We start from the raw sequence: 15,455 nt of genomic DNA, 5'->3' as shown, positions 1-15,455 counted from the left end.
GGTACGCGGGCCTCTCACTGTTGTGACCTCTCCCGTTGCGGAGCACAGGCTCCGGACGCGCAGGCTCAGCGGCCATGGCTCACGGGCCCAGCCACTCCGCGGCATGTGGGATCCCCCCAGACCGGGGCATGAACCCGTGTCCCCTGCATCGGCAGGCGGACTCTCAACCACTGCGCCACCAGGGAAGCCCAGCTGCCTTCTTTATTGTGGCTTCTCTCAGCAGCCCGGAGGGTCAGGGAGAGTTGAGATCATGGGGGACTCCACCTTCCTGCCCCCTTCCCTGAAATTCCTCTTGCCGCCACTTTGGAAAGAATGGGGGATGCCTGGCCCAGTTCCTGGTGGGCAGCTGGGGGTTTTGAAAGGCTGCTGGGACCTGAACTGGAGGCTGTCTAGGACAAAGCCCCCTTGTCACCTCTGTGAGCCTGTGTCTGCTTTTAGAGGGTCTGAGGGAAGGGGAGACCTGGGCCATCTTATTCACACCTGCCAGTGGCCTGCAGCTCTGAGCAGGGGAGCCTTAGCCAGCCTGGCTAGAGAAAGAAGGGAGGTGAGACCAGCAGTGGTTTGGCACAGGGTGTACTGCTGAGTGTACCCCAGCAGGGGGCGCTCTACCTGGGCTGAGATCTGGGAAGATAATCACCCAGGCACCGTGGGAGTACAGCCCTGGGAGGTGGGCTCTGACTCTCTTGGTTCAGACACATGGAAGGTGGAGAGAAGGAAAGGGGTTCAGAGACAGAAGGGAAAAGAAAACCAGGGAGAAAAGTGTGTTGGGTGGAGGTGATATGCTCTTGACTCTCCTTTGCCCCTTGGCTGTTTCTGTGGTTTTCAGATTAACCAGATAAGTCATCTTATCCTTAAGCCTCAGAGGGCTCTACTCTGGAATGGCATCACTAGTTTCTTCTTTGGGCTCATGAGCATCTGAAGCAATAGCATTTCTCAGATTCATTCCTCTGACAGATCTATCGGGCCAGTCCCTGTGCTGATGGAGCGTCCAGTGGTGTGAAGTCAAATTCCTGTGCATCCTCCGATACTCAGTTCCAGTGGGCCTGCTCTGATTTCCCAGGAGGAAGTGACTGCCAGGCCTCTTGTCTCAGAAGATTTTTACCACTTGTTTGTTACACCACTCCCCATCTGCCTGCCCCTAAACTCTTCCCAAAGAGAGTCCGGGCTCTGTCAGCTCTTACCCACAGTGTTTCATATGTTTGTGCTGGTTTGTGATTAGAAATTCCACTCTGCCCCGGCTGGGTTGAGTAGCTGGGGCTTGCAAACCTCCCAGTTTAGCTCTTTCACAGCCTGGAATGAGCTGTGTGCGTGTGGGAGCCTTTTTTTTTTTTTTTCCCCAGCTGTAGGAATGTGGACGATCATCTAGTGATAGAGAAACTGACAAGGCAGACCTCTAAAAAACTTCACAATATAGAGAACAGACAACATGTGGGAGTCTTTTATTTTTTAATTTAATTTTTATTTTATTTTGGGAATATAGTTGATTTACAAAGTTGTGTTAGTTTCAGGTGTATGGCAAAGTGATTCAGCTATACATATACATATATCCATTCTTTTTCAGATTTTTTTCTATTATAGGTTATTACAGAATATTGAGTAGAGTTCTGTGTACTATACAGTAAGCCCTTGTTGATTATCTGTTTTGTATATAGTAATGTGTATATGTTAATCCCAAACTCCTAATTTATCGTGTGGGAGTCTTTTAAATCAAGTGTTTGTAACTGTTGGTGACAGGAGGGTAGCAAAACAGACTGGTGTGCCCACTTTGCTTCTTAGAGAGATTTGTTTTCCGAAGGCCATGTTTCCCACCCTGGGCCTAGCTGGAGGGGCAGCTTGGGAAAGACTTCCACAAGTCTCTCCCCAGATCTTCCTGGACAGCCACAGAAAAGCTTGAGGGAGGTGGAGAGCACTGTTATTAGAGAGGTCATAATAAAGGTGATGTAAATAAAGAAGGAATAAATCATGCTTTTGGGCAGGAAGACCTGATAAAGATGTCGATTCTCCCCGAAGGGATCTCTAGATTCAATGCGGTTCTAGTTAAACCTTAGCAGGTTTTTTCATGGAATTTGATACAATGATTCTAAAATATCTACACAAGAGTGAAGGTCTAAGAGTATCCAGGACACTTCGGAAGAAGACAGGGAGGAGGGATGTGGCCTAGCAGATGCCATGGTGTGTTATAAAACTGTATCACTACACTAGGGAGGTTCGTTTCGGGACCGAGTGACCGACGGGAGAGTCGGTGTGTGACAGCAGAGTCATAGCACATCAGCGAGGACAGGAGGACTGGTTAATATGTGGAGCTTCTTACGTTCCAAACAAAAGCAGACTGTCAGAGGATGTCATGGACCAAGTGTTGCAGTTAACCAAGTTCTCTGCATTGATGTCCAGTTTTTTAAAAAAGAAAGAAGTCCAGGGTGAAGGCAGAGTTGACAGCAGGGTATCAGTGACAAAGACCAGAGGCTGGCTTTTTTGCTGGCAGTAGGAGGCAGTCTCTGCTGTTTCCTCTAGGGCTGGCTTTCCTTTGGGGTTGGGAGGAACCCCTTTCCTCAAGCACAGGCTGCCTGGACTTAGTGCTGGGGTCCAGGGCCCCAGAGCTTAGAATACTGCCCTGTAGTCCTAGAGGTGGGTCTGGCACCTTCCCAGGAGACAGAATAGGCCCTATATCAGTTTGGGTTGGGGACGCTGGATCTGGTGTGTCCTGCTTTCCTTAGGGGCAAGAGAGATGGGATAATAGGAACTGAGCTTTCTTGGGGAAAGTGGGAAAAGAGGTTGCTTTCTCCTGAATGAAGTCAGTGAGTATGAATTGAACTTCCTCTAGCTAGTGGCAGGATGGTTAGGGCACGTGACTCTTTAATAAGGGTGGTCGGTGCTATCAGAAAGGAGCAAGGTGAGAATGGTAAGGGGCAGCGTCCAATGAGAGCTGCTCTGGAGCTGTGCTGTCCAACACGGTGGCCACCAGCTGCACGTGATCAAATCTAAACTACTTTAAATGAAGTAAAATTAAAAATTCAGCTCCCCAGGCACACAAGCCACATTTCAAGAGCTTACTAGCCACACATGGCTAGTGGCTACCGTATTAGACGTTACTGTCATCACAGAACATTCTCTTGGGAGCACTGCTCTGCTACTGGAACCTTTGTATTTTGCAGAGACATTTCAGACCAGTTATCTCCCAGATCTAAGTGAAATGCCCATCTGGTAGCCTTAGTGGCAGGCCAGACAGGTTTTGCCCACACATCCTGGCTCTGCCTCTCATAAGTTCTATGACACTTAGCCTCACTGAGACTGGTCTGTAAAATGTGATTGGCTGTTTCTTAGATGTGCAAGGATGTGTGATGGTCAAGGGAGATCATGCTGGTATAGCACTTTGCAGGATGCTGGCACAGCATAATCACTCTGTACATAGCAGCAGGCTTTACTATTTTACAGGTGAAAGGTGAGGGTCAAAGAGGCGAAGTGACATGGCCAAGGGCACCGAACTAATAAATGAAGGTCCAGAATGCCAACTCCCATCTCTTATCCTGCCTCTACTGCTCCTTCCAGCCCTAATCTGTGCGTGAGAGAAGCTGATACAGAGTGTGCTGAGGAGGAGGTGGCTGTCTGCAGGGTGGGCTCGGCCTAGGGCTAGGCAGGATCGTCCTGGGGCAGAAGAGCTGATGGATGTGAAGTCCGGGGTTTCTTGGCTGGATGCAGGGGACCTGCTAGCCCCATCTTATTTAAAATCTCTCTCAGGCCTTGGATTTTAGCTACTCCCCACATCCTTTCAAGCTCAAAACTCAGAAAAGTGCTTTGTTTGGGTCACACAGAACCCTGGAGCCTTGAGTGACCCATGAGATGGTTTCAGAGTGAAGCAGTTCTTGGGACCTTCCAGGAAACACTGGCTCCTCCAGGAAGCCCACCTTGATTTTCTGATGTTTCCTTTCTCCCCCTCAGTTTTGTTCAGATTCCCAGAGCCTTCCCCATGGGAGGGATTGCAGCATGCTTCCCGTAGACCTGAGGTTCTTCCTCTTTTTTCGTGACAGGAACATTTCAGTTAAAGGCTAATGAAAGTAAAGATTGACTTTTTTCTCCATCCCCAGTTCAAAGACCCCTGAATTCCATCCATCAGGCCACAGAGATCATTTCTAGCCTCTTAATCTCCCCTCCTCCAGACTTAGCCCATTGTCTAGTCTTGGGACCCCTTGTGACCCCCAGGGTCTGGAACACAATAGGTGCCTGGCATGTGCCTTTGTGGGTAAAAATAGGCCTTGCAGGTCCCCTCGAAGTGCAGACCTGCCCCAGCTGGGGGTAAGCCAGCTGGGACCAGATGCTTCCTGAAGGAGGGGACGATGCAGGTGCTGGAATGCCTCACACGGCCTCCTGCTTCCCAGCAACTGCTTGAAGCTGGGCCTCAGCCTGCAGAGGAAGAAGACGGTTCCAGGCTGCAGGGCTCAGAGGGGACCTTTGGGCCTGGTTCACAATGGACGACAGGGCTCCCGTGCAGCCTGTTGAAGATGCCATGTGGCTTGCAAAGTCTGGGGCTCTGGTGCTGGCCTGTGGGCTACCAGCAGCATGTTCTTTGGCCCCAAATGGGCATGGCCGTGTGCCCCTCATCCCCAGCCATGTTTAGCTGAAGCTGTCCTGCTTGACAAATTGGCCATTTACTTCCTGCGCTGGAGCTGGAGTGGCCGGCCCCCGAAGAGAGACTATAATTAGCAGAGAAGAGTGGATGGGATTGCACGCTAGCATCAACAGTTAATTTTATACTCACATGGAAACATAACTGATGTCCTCGGAGATGTAAATATCATTTGGAAATCTTGAAGTGCCTGGGAGGGGTATACCGGCCTCTCCCCGTGCCTACTGCCCCTGGAACCCTTGAATGAGGAGCCCAGATCAGCGTGTGCTGTGTGCGAAGCCGCCTTGGGGACTGTCTGCTGGCCGCTGGGAGGGCTGGACCAGGAGACGCGAACCTGTGATAGCTCAGTACACAGTGGTGCGGGAGTCCAGAGGTTTGGGTCTGCATTTGCCACAGTAGCTTTCCTATGGCTTTAGTGGTCTGGAAATGTTGCAAGGCTGACTAGCAAGGAAAATGTGATCTTTTGTAACAGGAGGGAGATCAGACCAAAGGAAGTTTTGTTTCCTCCTGGCAAGGCTGTTCTGGAGTGTCCGGGGGGCTTATAAAAATAGAAGAAGCCACTGACTGCCTTTACAAAGAGGGCTGGGGTCAATTCTGCTCAGAATGGAGGCCAATGACAGCTTTGGTGTTTTGGAGATGGTTTACGGTACTTTAATCCAAAAGCATAGCCTCAAGCGGGAAGGAGGGAGGGGGACAGCCTAGGGCACTGGGAAGATGTCAGGGCCTGTGTCCATCCTGCCCAAGAAGAGCTTTTTTTTTTTTTTTTTTTTTAACAGCAGGAAACAGAACTCTCAAAAGTATACGGAATCAATCCTGAAAATATTGAGATGTTATCTTGTTGGTTCAGTGACAACCTGAGAATCGTACTTTCCCGAGTTTTTTTTTTTTTTTTTTTTTAACAGCAGGAAACAGAACTCTCAAAAGTATACGGAATCAATCCTGAAAATATTGAGATGTTATCTTGTTGGTTCAGTGACAACCTGAGAATCGTACTTTCCACCAAGATAGAGGGTAAAGCCCCACCTCTGTTGCCCCCATGGCCTTGCATATTGGCTGCACTCCTGCCTGCGCTCTGAAGATGTCACCTCTTTGTGGGGTTCTTCTTTAACCGTCATCCCCAGGGTGAAGGGGTGGAAGGATCTCTGGGCTCTGTGTCTGGTTCAGGGTTAGGGTTGAGTGAGTGATTTCTTGTAATTGCACTAATTCGGAAGGGGAGGATTTGGCTTTCTAAAGCTGCTTGCCCTTGTTCTCAGAGGACCCGCAGGGCTTAGGCCAGCCTTGAACAATGATTTCACCATGTTCTGGGTTTTGGAGCATGAAGTGACCAAATAACTCTGGTTAATCTTTCTCTGTCAAAGGTAGATTTTATTTCCTGTGGTCCCCATTTTCCTATAGAGGGCTGTGTGTGTGTGTGTGTGTGTATCCTGTCTTATAAATTAAAAAATTTACCCAACTGGGTAATTTGGATGACATCATTTCACTCACGGTTTTCCTGATATGGCCAACTTGTTAATAAGTGGCTCACGGCCAAGTTTGTCAATGCCTTTCGCACCTATTGGCCCATGTGTGTTGGGAAGGCATTCCTTTTAGACCAGGGGAGTGGGTCTCAGTAGTCCCAGATTATCCTTTCAAACTAAGGGGAATGGCATTTAGCTGTGAAATACAGCAGAACCCTGGACCCGAGGGAGATGGCTTCCCAGTAATCTCCTGTTACCCAGTGTTTCTAAGTAAGGTTGGTCTGTTTGACTTTTGGCATCCCCACCACTTGTCAAAGCTTAGGAGAAGCAGGCACTTCCCTTTACCCAGGGCAGTCTTGGTGCTCTTTAGAAGGCAGTCAAGGGGATCTACTTTGAGGGCACATTGTAGCCAATTTAAGGCGAGGGTAGACCAGGAGTAACTTGAGGGGTTCCAGATGTTGACTCTAGGGTAGCTGTGCTCATGGCATATCTGGCCCACATCTTGTCTGTATTATCCCTCATTTCCTTTACTCAGACCTTTGCTGACAGCACCGTGGCTTCCAGCTCCTCTCCCACACTGCCTTCTGCTCTGTGAAGTCCAGGGTATCTGCTCTTGGGAATGTGTGGCCCGGAAAGTCAGAATGCTTGGACGGGAAGGAGGCTGGGTAGACAGCGGCAGACTCAAACCCAAGGGGGTCTATTGGGAAGCCTGGCTTGCATCCATTCGACAGACATTGATTGTAAATGCCTGTTGTACTTCCTAAATGTCAGGGCTGTTCTGGGTGCTGACGATGCCCGAAATGGTCGAAAATCCCTCCTAGCATGGAGCTTATGTTCTTGTGGGGAAGACAAACAATTAAAAAATAGAACAAAAAATGTAGTATGTTAAATACTTGCAATTACAAAGGAAAAACATAAAACAGGAAAATGGGATCGGGAGTTTCAAGGAGAGGGATTTTCTACATTTAAACAAGATAACCCCAAAGGCCTCACTGAGCAGGAAACGATTGAGCAAAGACGGGAAGGAGGTGAGGGAGGGAGCCATAGAGCCATATGGAGATCAGGAGGAAGAGCATTCCAGGCAGTGGGAACAGCCTGTGCAAAGGCCCTAGGGTGGCACACTTTGTGTGTTTGACCAGCAGTGAGGAGCCCCATGCAGTTAAAGCAGAGTGAGGAAGTCGGGGGAGTGAGAAGTGAGCTCAGACAGGCTGTGTAGGCTGTGATTAGGGTTGTGGCTTTTACTCTTGGCGCACAGAGTACCAGCCTGCCCTGATTAGGTTTCGCCTGTCACTCTGTTGTGGAGAACGGGCTGAAGGGGACCAGTTAGAACACTATTGCGGATCCTAGTGCAATGTGGCAGTGCAGCCACAGACTCATCTGAGGGTTCGGGGTGATGTCAGCTGATCAGTCTCCCTGAAGATTTAGTATGAGAGTTTTCAGGCTGAGAGCAAAAAAGGGCTACCCCAAGGGCTTTTTTTTGCCCGGTTTTTTCTGATGGGTTGTTACAGTGGTCACCTTTCCACCGTTAGGAAAGTTGATGATGAAGAATTCACCGGAAAAGCCCTCCTGCTCCAACTTTCGGCCTTCCCTTTCTGAAGATAAATTCCATGTTTATGGTGCTGAGTGAAATGCCTATCTCCCTGAGCAGTTCTGAAATTTCCCTTGGTGACCTACCTGGGTAATACGCATCCCAGGGGCCCCAGGCTTTCAGACTTACAGTGTTTCCAGTTTCCTTATCTCACAAAAGCCTTGCAAAAACCTGTGGGGTGAGCAGGGCAGAAATGATAAACTTCAGCCATTTTTCAGATGAGAACACAGACTCATGTGGTCCCATGCCTATCCAACGCCCAGGGTTAGCAAGTGGCACAGTTGGGACTCGAACCCGGGTTCTCTGACCCTCTAGCCAGTGGATTTTCCCTGAGTCACCAGTACCTTCTTCTAAAGCAGCATTTCCAAATAGGGTCTGTATTAGTTTGCTAGGGCTGCCATAACAAAGTGCCACAGACTGGCTGGCTTAAACAACAGAGATTTGTTGTCTTGCAGTTCTGGAGGCCAGAAGTCCAAGATGAAGGTGTGGGCAGAGCTGGTTTTCTCTGAGGCCTCTCTCTTTGGGTTTGTAGGTGGCTGTCTTCTCTCTGTGTGTGTCTGTATCCTAATCTCCTCTTCTTCTAAGGACAACATTTGTATTGGATTAAGGCCTAGTCATATAAGACCTCATTTTAACTTAATTACCTCTTTAAAGCCTCACTCTCCAAGTACAGTCCCATTCTGAGGTCCTGGGGGTTAGGGCTTCAGCATGTGAATTTGGGGGACACAGCTGAGCCCATAACAGATTCCCTCACGTCCCGTCACCTGAGGTGAGCCCCTCTAACGGCAGACGCCACAGCCCTCAGACGAGCCCTTTGTAGGAAAATCATGCGACTGCCAGTTCTCTCTCACTCCTTGCTTTCTTGCCGCAGCTGATCGGGGGCCTGGTCCTGTCGGTGGGGATCTATGCAGAGGTCGAGAGGCAGAAATACAAAACCCTGGAAAGTGCCTTTCTGGCCCCGGCCATCATCCTCATCCTCCTGGGGGTTGTCATGTTCATCGTGTCCTTCATCGGCGTGCTGGCTTCCCTTCGCGACAACCTGTGCCTTCTCCAAGCGGTGAGTCCGCCCCACGCACCCCTCAGCCACTGGTGGTGGTGGGGTCTTTGGCGTCCCCAGGAGAGCTGGGGAGAGCACCCCTGGGCCCTTGGGCGTCCCAGTTATTCAGTCCTTGCCTCAAACCAGCTCTTTTAGAGGGTTTCCTGGGTCAGCCTGTCTGTGCACATTGGCCCAAGAGTGCCCAGCCTCCTCCACTTCTGCGTAGAAAGGCTGATTTGAATACTGTTCTTCTTACTTAAACCCTGTGTTGGTCTGGGCTGTCGGTTGGAGGTGGGAGAAAGCACACTCAAATGAGAGCAAGCAAGACCAAGAAAAGTTGTTGGTGGTGAGTCAGTAGCTCATGTAACCAGCAAGCCCATACTGGGTCCGGGGGTATAGACGGTGCCCTCAGGCTCTCTCTCTTGCCACCTCCCAGCTGGACGCCCGATGCTGTTCTCAGGCTCTCTTTGCAGTGGTGGCCAGCAGCCTCAGGCCAACAGTCCTTATGGTTCTTGATTCCGGGGAATCTTTGCTGGTAACTCTGGCCAAGGTCCTAGGACTCTGCTTGGCCAAGTGCCTGCCCTGGGTTCAGGGGAGGTCAACCCCCCTACCCCCCTTACCGGCAGGAGATGGATGGCTCCCCAAAGTGGGGGATGCCGGGTAGGAGGATCTGTTTTCTGTGCAACCACGTGTGTGTTTGACCTCATTGACCCCCTCACATGGGAAGCCCCTAAAAGCCCCTATGAGGATAGTCTCGGTGCTGCCTGAGCCTGGAAGTTATTGACATCAGTTTGGACAATGCCTGTTTCTGTGATAAAGGGGGGTGTATCCTCTAAGCCTCAGGCATCCCCTCACCCACCCTGGGGTCTGGGAAGCCACTGTGGAGAGCCTCTGCAGGCAGAGCTGGAAATGCTGTGCAGCCTGTCCATCAAGCCAGGCCTGTCCCCTCTGGGTCAGCCAGAGCGAGGACCAGCTCTGCTTGTGGTGGGGGGTGGGTGGAGGGGATTGTGTTTCTCCACCTAGACCCTGCTGGGGACCCCTGGGACAAACCTTGATAACAGTCTGGCTGGGACAGCTGAGTCACTTTTCCTGACCACTAACTCCAGCGACAGGCTTTCCCGGGAATGTGTGTCCACATCCTGTGTCCTCACAGGAGGAAGGGGCGAAAGGCCCAGGAGCCGCTAAGAGCTCCAACAGAGGTGATTTTCTTTATTGCGCTTGACCTTGGAGCAGATGGCACTTCCCCTTCCCCTCTAGGTGAATCTCTGAATTTTGTTTTCCAGTTTATGTACATCCTTGGGATTTGCCTCATAATCGAGCTCATTGGTGGCGTGGTGGCCTTGATCTTCCGGAATCAGGTGGGCCTCTGGCGCAGTTATCAGCCATGTGTATGCTAGTCACCCACTGTGTGTGCGCCCAGGGCTGCAAACTGGGGGTGCAGCAGAGAGCTGGGCAGATAATCCCTCGTGGAACATCCACTGGGCTGGGGCGATGGGCACTGAACAGGTAAACCGGAGAATAAGAAAACAGAACAGGCTGATAACAGAGTTCCTGGGGTGGAGGTGGGGAGGATGCTGCTGAAAAGGAGCCAACCAGCTAAGGCTCAGAGGGAACAGAGGTCCAGGCGGAGGGAGCCACTGAGGCAGAAGGGAGCTTGGCGGGTTTGTGCACAGTGTGGAGGCCGCTTGGCTGAAACAGGTGAGTGATGGGGAGGGGGTAGAAGGTGAAGATCTAGGGCAGATCAGGTAGGGCCTTGGATTTTTGTTTTAAAGGCAGTAGGCAGCCTTTGGAGAGTTTTATGCTGGGAAGTGATGTGATCTGATTCACATTTTACTTGCTGCTGAATGGAGAGTGGACAGTAGGGAGACCAGCTGGGTGGGCCTTAAACACAGGCATGTCTACACCCTTGGAATCCAGGGGTCTTCTTCCTGTTTTGTGATGGAAGGGGAGATTCTCATCATATTGATGGAGTCATTGAGGCACAGAGAGGTTAAGAAGCCCTCCTAAGAGCACACAGGAAGATGGAGGCAGCTCAGGGATGCTTTCCAATCTTTTTTTCAGTTCTTTTTTTCTTCCCTGCCCTAGCTTTATGGGGAATAATTGACAAATAAAATTGTGATATATTTAAACTGTACAGTGTGATGATTTGAGATATGTATACATTGTGAAAGGATTACCACAATCAAGTTAATTAATACATCCATCACCTCAAATAGTTAACTTTTTTTTTTTTGATGAGAATACTTAAGATCTGTTCCCTTAGCAAATTTCAAATGTATAATACAGTATTATTAACTATAGTCAGCATGCTGTACATTAGATCCTCAGAGCTTATTCATCTTATAACTGGAAGTTTGTACCATTGACCAACATCTCTGTATTTCACCCGCCTCCTATCCTCTGGCGACCACTTTTTTACTTCTATGAGTTTGACTTTTTTTTTAGACTCCACATATAAGTGACTCCATATAGTGTTTTTCTTTCTCTGTCTGACTTATTTCACCTAGTATAACCCCCTCGAGGTTCACCCATGTTATCACAAGTGGCAGGTTTTCTTTCTTTTTATGGCTGAATAATATTCCATTATATATACATTGTGCATATATATATACACACATACACAATGGAGAATATATATATATCTACATATCTGTATCTCTCTATATATATATGTATATATCTCACATCTTTATCCATTCATCTGGCAACAGACACTTAACGTTGTTTCCATATCTTGGCAATTGTGAGTCATACTGCAATGAACGTGAGAGTTCTTTTCCTGGCAGATAACTCTTTGAGATAGTAATTTCATTTCCTTTGGATATATACCCACAAGTGGGATTGTACCACATATGGTAGTTCTATTTTTAATTTTTTGAAGAATCATCATACTGTTTTCCATAATGATTGTACCAATTTACACTCCCATCAACAGTGTACAAAGGTTCCCTTTTCTCCTCACCAACATTTGTCTCTAGTTTTTTGATAATAGACCTTCCACCAGGAGTGAGATAATATCTCATTGTGGTTTCAGTTTGCATTTCCCTGATGTTTAGTGATGTTGAGCATCTTTTCATATACCTGTTGGCCATTTGTATGTCTTCTCTGGAAAAATATCTATTCAGGTTCTCTGCCTGTTTTTTACTCAGATTACAGTTGATCCTTGAACAACATGGGTTTGAAATGTGTATGTCCACTTATACACAGATTTTTTTCAGTAAATATAGTACCTGTATTTCATTTTACAGATCTTTAAATAACTAGGTGTGAGGAAAAGTTTATGTTCGGTTAGAGATTACAACATGCGGAGTCAAAAGAACTAGGGTTTGAGTCCCGATTCTATTTAAGCTGTTTTAGCTTAAAACAGGGTGAGTTGCCCTTGGGTGAGTTATTTATCATTTCCTTTGCTTTTGAGGCAGAAATAGCAGTATGCAGATTTTCAACTGTGTTGGGTGTTGGCATCCCTAATCCCTACAGTGTTCAAGGGTCAGCTGTATTTGTTTTTTTTTGCTATTCAGTTGAAGGGCTCCTTGTATATTTTGGATATTAACCTCTTATCAGATATATGGTTTACAGATATTTTCATAGTTTGCCTTTTGACTTTTTTGGTTATTTTGCCATGCAGAAACTTTTTTGTTTGATGTAGTCCCACTTATTTATTTTTGCTATAGGCAACATTGCCTATATGTTTGATGTCAGATCCAAAAACTCACTGCTAAGACCAATGTCAAGGAGTTTTCCCCTGTATTTTCTTCTAGGAGTTAGTTCTACAATTTCAGATCTTATATTTAAGTCTTTCATTCGTCTTGAGTTGATTTTTGTCTATGGTATAAGATAAGGGTCTAATTTCATTCTTTAGCATGTGGATTTCCAGTTTTCTCAACACCATTTATTAAAGAGATTGTCCTTTCCCTGTTGTATATTCTTGGCATCTTTGCTGGAGATTAGTTGACCATATATGTGTGGGTTTATTTCCAGGCTCTCTATTCTGTTCCATTGACCTATGTGTCTATTTTTATGTCAACACCATACTGTGTTGGTCACTATAGCTTTGCAATATTGAAATCATGAAGAGTGATGCCTCCAGCTTTGTTCTTCTTGCTCAAGATTGCTTTGGCTATTGGGGTTTGTTGTGGTTCCATATGAATTTGAGGAATTTTTTTCTATTTCTGTGAAAGATGCCATCTGAATTTTGATAGGGGATCGCATTGAATCTGTAGATTGCCTTGTCCCATTGGTTGTCTTCCCAATCTAGTTTTGCTACCTGTTCCTCCCTTTTTCTCTTTTCTGCTTTTCAGACCATCTGCTCTGGGCTGGCAGTTCCAGGGTATTGGTTCATTCTTCAGCAGCCTTGAGGGGAGAGAGATGTTTATTCCATTTGCGAATGGGGATGCATTTTTGTGCAGTCAGCAGGGCTCCTGGCCAGCCCACAGCTTTCCGGAGTTATGAGTGCTTTACTGACTGGAGCCCAGGTCCAGGCCAGGGTTAGCAGCATCAGTGGTTTAATAAACAATCCCCTAAGTGAACAGCAGTTCTGGTTTCCCAGGTGCTTTCACAAAGGCGGTTGACTTATTTTCCAGTGCCAGGTAGGTCAACAGGGGCTGTGACACCACTCCTTTCCAGGGAGAGAACTGAGCTAAGACGAAACCTCCAGGGACCCTTAGTTCTTACAGCTGAGGATGCCGTGGGCCTGAGGTCAAGGGTGAGAGTTTCCATTATCCCCAAACCCTGAGGGCACCACGGGGTGAAGTGTGTTCCTTCCTCTTGGGTGGGTAGTCCCCTTCATGGGGCCCTGTCAGCGGAAGGTCTCAGTGTGCAACCCAGGAAGGACCTTCACCTTCAGGGCTCTCAGCTCTTTGGAGGCTCATGATGGGCTGTGCTGTCATATGCCCATGATACATAATTCAAAAAATTAAAAAATGAGGTACAAAACTAAGTGCAGTAAGATCTCCACAATGAAAAAAATAGGCCTGGAAAAATCTGGAAGGAAATAGAAATATTAACATATTAATTCATATCTCCTCTGAGGGATGGGACTCTTTTTTTTCCCTAGCTCCCACATTTTCTTTTTCTTTTTTTATAATCAAGGGGGAAAATACCATATAAAGAAAAATGATGTCCCTGCCAACTGTAATGCCATGTGATTTTGTAAAACAAGAAATGGGCCAATGGCGAGGATAGGGAAGGAGCAGCCTGGCTGTTGATGGTGGCAGAAAGGGGCAGCGTATGATGGAGGAAGAGGTGAGGCACAGTCAAGGTCAGGTTCCAGGAGGAGGTGAGTTCCCAACTCCAGTTTTTCTTCACCAAGAGGAGAAGACAGATTTCTCTGAATCACAATGTAATAAGTTCAGTCTCCAGCCCTGCAGGCTACCTCTTAACTCTAAGAATCCACTTGTGGTGACAAATGAGGATAAGTCATCAGGCTAATAACTTCACACAGGGTTCTCAGGAAGGTGCACAGACCATGGCCACTGCCAGGCAGCGAAAGATAAACAGACTCCTGAGTGTAAGGAAGAAACTCTCCATCAACCGCTGCCCCTGGATGAGGTTTCTGCTGCCAGGCATGACCCAGTAGTTGGACTGAAGCAGCTTTTCTGCTTGTGCAGTGTTGAGTGGCCGTGCGTTGGAGAGCTGGGTGCAGAGCTGTTGGCCCCAAGGGCCCGGGCATTAGGAGCAGGAGAAGTGCAGCACCTTGAACCCAGTGGGGGGCAGAGAACCTGAATGACCTCCACAGCTGTCTGGGTCTCACCGCCCTTGACCTGCCATCACCCCAGCTTGTCCCGAGCCTCTCTGGAGGGTGTCGGGGGTTTTGGAGGTGGGCAGCTCCTGACCGTGTGTTCCCAGCGAGGCAGGGCTGAGCAGGGACACCCAGAGGGCACTGGGCTGTAGCTGGTACGTCTTTACCCATCCCCGACCTCCTTCCCTCTACCACCAGAACAGTCAGGGGAGCGACCACTTTCCTGGCCTTGATCAGAGGGTGCTGTGGTCACACCTAACACCAGGCCATGGAATGATGGGCAGCACCCAGCCTGTTTATCATGGCACTGCCACTAGCGGGCTCTGGGTGTGACCATGAGGTCAGGGCAGGGAGAAAGGAGACAGCATGGCCTGCTTGGCTGAGCACCTGAGCATGTATATATCCTTCCCACCCAGAAGAAAGTAGAGAAAGTTCTACACTGTTGTGGACAGATTCCCACAGCTGGTGCCTCCCACTGTGGGAGTGAGAGCTGGAGCCCCAAACACCTGGGAGACCAAAGCATAACCCTCCCCCACCATGGGGATTAATCCTATGACCTCCAGCCGGGTATTCCAGAGAACCTTACAGAGTTTGCACCTCTTTCTTTCTCACTCCCTGGGTTCCTCTCAACCCTTGGTTGTCTGATGGGGCCTATCTCAGGGCTGGAGCAGAGGCTGGGGTCTGGAGGCAACGAGGATGAATCCCTACCTTCTGGGGGTACTGAGGGGAGCCCAGAGATGCTGGCTCAGCCCAGGCACTAAGGGAGGAAGGAAGTCCTAGGCTGAGCACCCGCCTCTGCGTTATGAGAGCTGAGCTGCCAGCTATTGGGCCTCCCCAGCATGGGCCTCAGAAGCGGACATGAAGCGATGGAAGCCGGCTGGCAGCCTGCAGGAAACTAGGACAGCTGCGTCCCCAGAGGCCTGGTGGGAGGCTCCGGCCGCCAGCCAGCCCTTCCACTCCTGCCGTCCTGGGGGAGCTGCTGCCCCCCCCCCCCCCCCCCCCCCACTCCTCCTTTT

The 15,455-nt window shown here is 48.8% G+C and overlaps 1 protein-coding gene across 1 annotated transcript in view; it reads left to right on the top strand.

The window, feature by feature from the left end:
* TSPAN15 (tetraspanin 15) overlaps positions 1–15,455 on the top strand; it is a 55,417-nt gene that overhangs the window by 23,233 nt on the left and 16,729 nt on the right. The window contains exons 2-3 of the mRNA XM_007454568.1: positions 8,538–8,723; positions 9,986–10,060. Of these exons, the coding sequence (XP_007454630.1) occupies positions 8,538–8,723; positions 9,986–10,060 (261 nt within the window). The remainder of the gene's footprint in view (positions 1–8,537; positions 8,724–9,985; positions 10,061–15,455) is intronic.

This window comes from Lipotes vexillifer, unplaced genomic scaffold, assembly GCF_000442215.2.
Source record: "Lipotes vexillifer unplaced genomic scaffold, Lipotes_vexillifer_v1.1 scaffold708, whole genome shotgun sequence".
Lineage (NCBI taxonomy): Eukaryota > Metazoa > Chordata > Mammalia > Artiodactyla > Lipotidae > Lipotes > Lipotes vexillifer.
Note: the sequence above shows the minus strand (reverse complement) of the source record. Positions and strands in the feature narration are given on the sequence as shown.